The sequence below is a fragment of the Hylobates moloch genome, unplaced genomic scaffold, assembly GCF_009828535.3.
Source record: "Hylobates moloch isolate HMO894 unplaced genomic scaffold, HMol_V3 SCAFFOLD_7, whole genome shotgun sequence".
Lineage (NCBI taxonomy): Eukaryota > Metazoa > Chordata > Mammalia > Primates > Hylobatidae > Hylobates > Hylobates moloch.
Window position 1 is genome coordinate 6,758,493 of NW_026652282.1, and position 6,000 is coordinate 6,764,492.

The 6,000-nt window shown below is 43.8% G+C and overlaps 1 protein-coding gene across 1 annotated transcript in view; it reads left to right on the plus strand.

Moving 5' to 3' along the window:
- WWC3 (WWC family member 3) overlaps nucleotides 1-5,276 on the plus strand; it is a 130,326-nt gene extending 125,050 nt beyond the window's left edge. Inside the window, exon 23 of the mRNA XM_032756553.2 lies at nucleotides 1,715-5,276. Within this exon, the coding sequence (XP_032612444.1) occupies nucleotides 1,715-1,781 (67 nt within the window). The 3' untranslated portion in view covers nucleotides 1,782-5,276. The remainder of the gene's footprint in view (nucleotides 1-1,714) is intronic.
- Nucleotides 5,277-6,000: the final 724 nt, after the last annotated feature.

The following is a 6,000-nucleotide window of genomic DNA, read 5'->3' on the forward strand; positions in this document are numbered from 1 at the left end:
GCACCCTCTGCCCCCTGGGCTGGAGCAAGTCTCATGCCTCAACCTCCTGAGTAACTGGGATTACAGATGTGCACTCTCATGCCCGGCTAGTTTTTAAATTTTAGTAGGCTGGGTTTTGCCATGTTGCCCAGGCTGATCTCAAACTCCTGACCTCAAATGATCCACCTGCCTCAGCCTCCCAAAGTGCTGAGATTACAGGCATGAGCCCCTGCGTCTGGCCCCGTGAGTCTTTAAAACCCATGGGAAGTTGAGAACAAAACAGGAATCCACTGCAGCCAGTAGTGTATTTTCATGTTTTTATCCTCATCTTTTTTCCTACAGTTTTTTTTTTTCATGCCACTTCTAATCATAATGTGGGTTCAGTTTTGCATTTAGCATTTTTTAAATTAAAATACTCCATGTTGCTATATAATCTGCTATCTTGTTTGACTGTAATGTCTCATCGAATAGTTAACCACTCTATTTTGTAACATGCTGCTCGTCTTCAAATGTTTGCTATTGTAAATAATAGTATGTATTTTATACATACACATCCATATATGTCCCCCCACCCTCAGAGAGGGTCTCTCTCTGTCAGCCAGGCTGGAGTGTGGTGGCTCAGTCATGGCTCATTACAGCTTTGACCTCCCAGGCTCAAGTGATCCTCCCACCTCACCCTCCCAAGTAGCTGGGACTGTAGGCACGTGCCACCATGCCCTGCTCATTTTTGTAGAGATGGGGTCTCACTGTGTTGCCCAGGCTGATCTCGAACTCCTGGGCTCAAGCAATCCACCTGCCTCAGCTGCCCAAAGTTCTGGGATTACAGGCATGAGTCACTGCACCCGACCACCTTTGCTTTTTCAATTAACTTTTGATTAAGGCAAAATGTATCTGCAGGAAAGCTGCATGTCATACACACATGGTCCAGTGAATTGTTACAAACTTGTGCTAAGAATCGATCATTGTCGGTGCCCCCAGATCCCACACTAGAGTAACCACCACCTTGAATTCTAATAGTATAGATTGGTTTTGTCTGTTTTTGTTTTTGCTGAGGGGATTTTTTTGTGTCTGTAAAAAAATCAAGTTGAAATTCACCTAACATAAAATGACCCATTTTAAAGTGAACAGTTCAGCCTTTGGCACATTCACAATGTTGCACAACCACCCCCTCTGTCTAGTTCCAGAACGTTTTACCACCCTAAAAGTAAACCCTATACCCATTAAGCAGTCACTCCCCGTTCTCCCTCCCCTAGCTCTGTCTCTAGGGATGTGCCTTTCTGCCTGTTTCATAGCAGTGGGATCATATCTTACGTGGACTTTTGCATCTGGCTTCTTTCCCGCAGCCAAGGGTTTTCAGGGTTCATCCATGTCGTAGCCTATGTGTCAGTGTGTCCTTCCTTGTTAAGGGTGAATAAAATGTGTCTGACTTTTAGCCCTAATTTTTGTATACATTTAATATTCACATAGTTTTTACTTTTTCATTCATTTGTTAATACAACAGGTATTTCCTGAGCACCTAATATACACCAGGCACTGTTCTAGGCACTGGAGATGAAGAAACCCCTGCCCTTAGGGTTCTTCATAGTTCACATTTGGAGACTATACAAGCACATGTGTTGTTGGGGACTTAAATTCAGTTTGTCGTATGAATAAGAAAAGCCATGATTGATATGAGAGCCACCAGCTTTCTGTGTCTTCATATCAGCTTCTGACCTGTAATTCTCTCCGGTCCCAGGGAGAAGATAGCATTCTTCACAAGGCCAAGGATCAACATACCTCCTCTCCCAGCCGACGACGTCTGATGGAGTGCATTGTGCACATGAAGTATTTATCCACCTGTTTTATTTTCATGAAGTTCTTAGACTAGCTGAATTTGTCTTTAAAATATTTGTGCAAAGCTATTAATATACACATTTTGTAAAAAAAAAAAAAAAACACTTATATCTATACATATATATTTTATAATAGTGACGGCAACAGGGCTTGGTTTTTCCTTGTTGTGAAATCGACATCTCTGAAGACAGGTTATTTTATAAAAGATCAACTATCATGTTAAGAATGTACAGTTTTTATGCTGTTTTATTTGACTTAAAGGCTGGAAGACAGAAACGAAGTGAGTTCAGGCAAATTCACTGTATTGTAATTTATTTATAGTACTTTTTTTTCCTTGAAGGAAAATACTGACTTTAAGATGTATTTTAAGACTGAAATTTTGTTCTTTAGTACTTTTCATGCAATGGAACGGAACTTGGGGCTGGTTTTGTTTTTGACACCTGAAATGCGAACACTATGTGCTAAATTTGTCACCATATCATATGTGCATTTACCACGTATATTGTACACATTCACTCCCTTGATGTCATGTTAAAGTGTCCCCTGCAGTGGTTCAGGCGTGACTCGGAAGCATGTGTATGTTGCAGAGGTCAGTCTCCGGCGTGGGCTGCACGCCAGCCGCTCATTTCTGTGTTGTCTTCGGATGCATCTTTCTGTGCTCAGCATGAGTCTGAAGCAGGCGCCAGAGCCTCTGGTGTGTGGGGCTTCAGCCTGCTTGCTTGTGGTGGCTGTCTGTGGGGCTTCAGCCTGACTGTCCGTGGTGGCTGTCCGTGCTGCCCGCCTCCCCCTCCCCTGCCCTGTCCGACTGTAACAGACCAGGAGGGTGGTGGAGGAACTCCTGCCACGCCACTGTGTCATGAAGGAAAGTGAAAGGGAACGAGGAAGTAGCAACGCCCATGCTCGTTGACTCCATGGGTGAACATAGCAGTTAGGACATACACACCATCACCTTTGAAGGTGCTTGTTTGGGGGAGGGAAGGACATACGGGTAACTAGAACTACCCAGCGAGTCGTCCAGAGGAGAGGATCAGGTTTGTGTCAGGAGGCTCCCTGTACTGGAGTCGACCCACTATTCCTCAAGAAATCTTAGAACTAGCTTGGGAGGAAAAACATTTTTTAATGTAATAAAAATATGCCATTATTCTTTGAAATGCCAAATGATATAAATATTTTGCCTAATACATATTTATTGTAGATGAAATGCACTCTTCTCGATGAGGCCTCGATTTGAGTCAGTGGGGTGGGCCACGGGGAATGTCAGAGGAACCAGAACCCACTTCCCTTGGAGATACCCCTTTGAATCAGGCCTCCCTCTTCTCATCAGTCTGTAGCTTCCCCCCTTGTATAACCTGCTTTCCTTTTTACATTTATTAAAAGTGGATTTTGTAAAAGCATTTCATTGACACGCGACCTATCACGGACAATGGAATTCGTCAGTGGTGGTAAGACTGAAATCCTGATGCTTTTCACACTTCTTGTCTCTTGCTATGTATTTCTGCCTCTAGCCTTGCATGTTCTGCCTTTTTTTTTTTTTCTTTTCGGCCAATTCCTTTTTATATGTGCCCACAACAGAGGTGGGGAGACACGGAGCACCCTGGGTCCTTCCCAGTGCTGCTGGGCAGGCCCCGTCTCCAGGCCCCAGCTGTTGAAACTTTGAAGGGCAACAAACAACCATCCACACTGCCAGACCCTAGGCTGTTCAAGGGGGGCAGCTCATTTCCACCTCAGCCCTGGGACCCCCAGCCTGTGCCCCACAAGGATCTCTCTAAATGGGAGGGATTGAGGCTGCTTTTCTGCCAACCCCTATTAAGTAGTAATGTGGGGAAACCCACTGTGTCAGTGCGGGAAGCCCTAGACAAATGTTTTCAAATAAATTTCACTGCCCAGCCTGCAAGATTTCCATTTGAAGTACTTCCTTTCCAACCTGACACCCAAAGGGATTTTTTTTTTTTTTTTTTTTTTTTGAGACAGGGTCCTGCTTTGTTGCCCAGGCTAGAGTGCAGTGACGTGATCATAGCTCACTGCAGCCTCAACCTCCTCGGCTCAAGTGACCCTCCTGCCTCAGCCTCCCAAAGTTCTGAGATTATAGGCATGAGCCATTGTGATTTTCTTCTTAGAGTCAAGGTCTTGCTCTGTTGCCCAGGCTGATCTTGGACTTGTGAGCCACCATGCCTGGCTGGGTTTTTAAAAAATAGAATCTCACTGATAGCCCGCAAGAAACATGCAGCGCCTGCTTCCGAATCAGTCCAAGGAGCCCTCGTGTTTGCCACCTTTCCTTTGAACCTCCCCCTGCCTCCCTGCCTGTGTCCACTTTTGCCGCTCAATGCAGCCATGACAAGGAAAGAAATGACAAAGGCAGGCCAGAGAGCTGGGCAGTTCTCTGCAGATGGAGATGCAGGCAGTGGAGGTGCCCCGAGCAGGCAGAAGGACACCAAGTGCCCTATGTTGCTTGTCATTCATGACGTGGTCTTGGAGCTTCTGACTAGTTCAGACTGCCACGCCAACCCCAGAAAATACCCCACATGCCAGAAAAGTGAAGTCCTATGAGCTGAAGGAGTGTTTCCATCTATGTTTCAATCTGTCCATCTACCAGGCCTCGCGATAAAAACAACGAACAAAAAAACGCTGCCAGGTTTTAGGAGCAGTTCTGGTCTCAAAACCATCAGGATCCTGCCACCAGGGTTCTTTTGAAATAGTGCCACATGTAAAAGGGAATTTGGCTTTCACTTCATCTAATCACTGAATTGTCAGGCTTTGATTGATAATTGTAGAAATAAGTAGCCTTCTGTTGTGGGAATAAGTTATAATCAGTATTCATCTCTTTGTTTTTTTTGTCACTGTTTTCTCTCTAATTGCGTCATTTGTACTGTTTGAAAAATATTTCTTCTATAAAATTAAACTAACCTGCCTTAAGAACAGAGTGGAAATGTGTGGTTTTATGGAAAAAGAATGTTTAATTATGGAAGCTTAAATATATAAAAATGTGTGTTTTTAAGCATAAAAATAGAGGTATAACATCAGAGAAAATAGTAAGCTGAACGCAGCCCGCACCCAGCTTCAACAGGACCATTCCTGGCTGCCCTCTCCTCCACCCTCCAGCCCACCTCCTCCTCTTAGAATTTGAAGCAAAGCCCATATAGCTGATCGTTTCATCTTTAGATATTTCAGTATGTATTGCTAAAAGAGAAAAGCATGATAACCTTATCACATCTTAGCATTTAATAATTCCTTACTGTTACTAAATATCCAAGGCTTTCTCTTCCAGTTATCTCGTGTCATTCTTTCTTCAACTCTTTGAACAGAATCTAAACATGATCCACTTACTGGGATTCTTTTTGTCTGTGTTTTTCTTTTTTGGTAATAGCTTTTCTTGATATATCATTCACATGCCATACAGTTCACCCATTTAATATGTATAATTCAGTGGTTGTAGTATATTCAGAGTCGTGCAAATATCACAATTTTTAGAACGTTTTCGTCACCCCCCAAAAAAGCCTTCAAACTCATTAGCAGTTGCTCCCCAATCCTCTGAGACCCCAGCAGCCACTAATCTCTGTCTCTACACATTTGCCCGTTCTGAACATTTCATATCAATGACATAATATGTGGCCTTTGTGTCCGGGTTCATTCACTTAGCATAGTGCTTTCAAGGCTCATCCGTGTTGTACTGTGTGTTGAGACTTCATTCTTTTTTATGGCTGAATCATCTTCCATTGCATGGACAGGCCACATTTTCTCCATTTATCAGTTGATGGACACTTTGCTTCTGCTTTTTGGCCATTATGGGTAATGCTGCTATGGACTTTCACATTTAAGCTTTTCTGTGGATATATGTTTTCATTTCTCTTAGGTCTATACCTAAAAGTGGAATCACTGGGTTACATGGTTAACTCCATATTTAACTCTTTGAGGACTTGCCAGACTGTTTCCAAAGCAGCTGCGCCGTTTCCCATTCCTACCAGCAGTTGCTCCACATCCTGGCCAACACTTGTTATGTCCTTTTGCTTATAGCTGTCTTAGTGGGTGCCAAGTGGTATCTCATTGTAGTTATGTCTGGCTTTTTTTTTGAGATGGAGTCTTGCTCTGTTGCCCAGCCTGCAGTGCAGTGGCATGATCTCGACTCACTGCAGCCTCCGCCTCCCGGGTTCGAGTGATTCTCCTGCCTCAGCCTCTGGAGTAGATGGGATT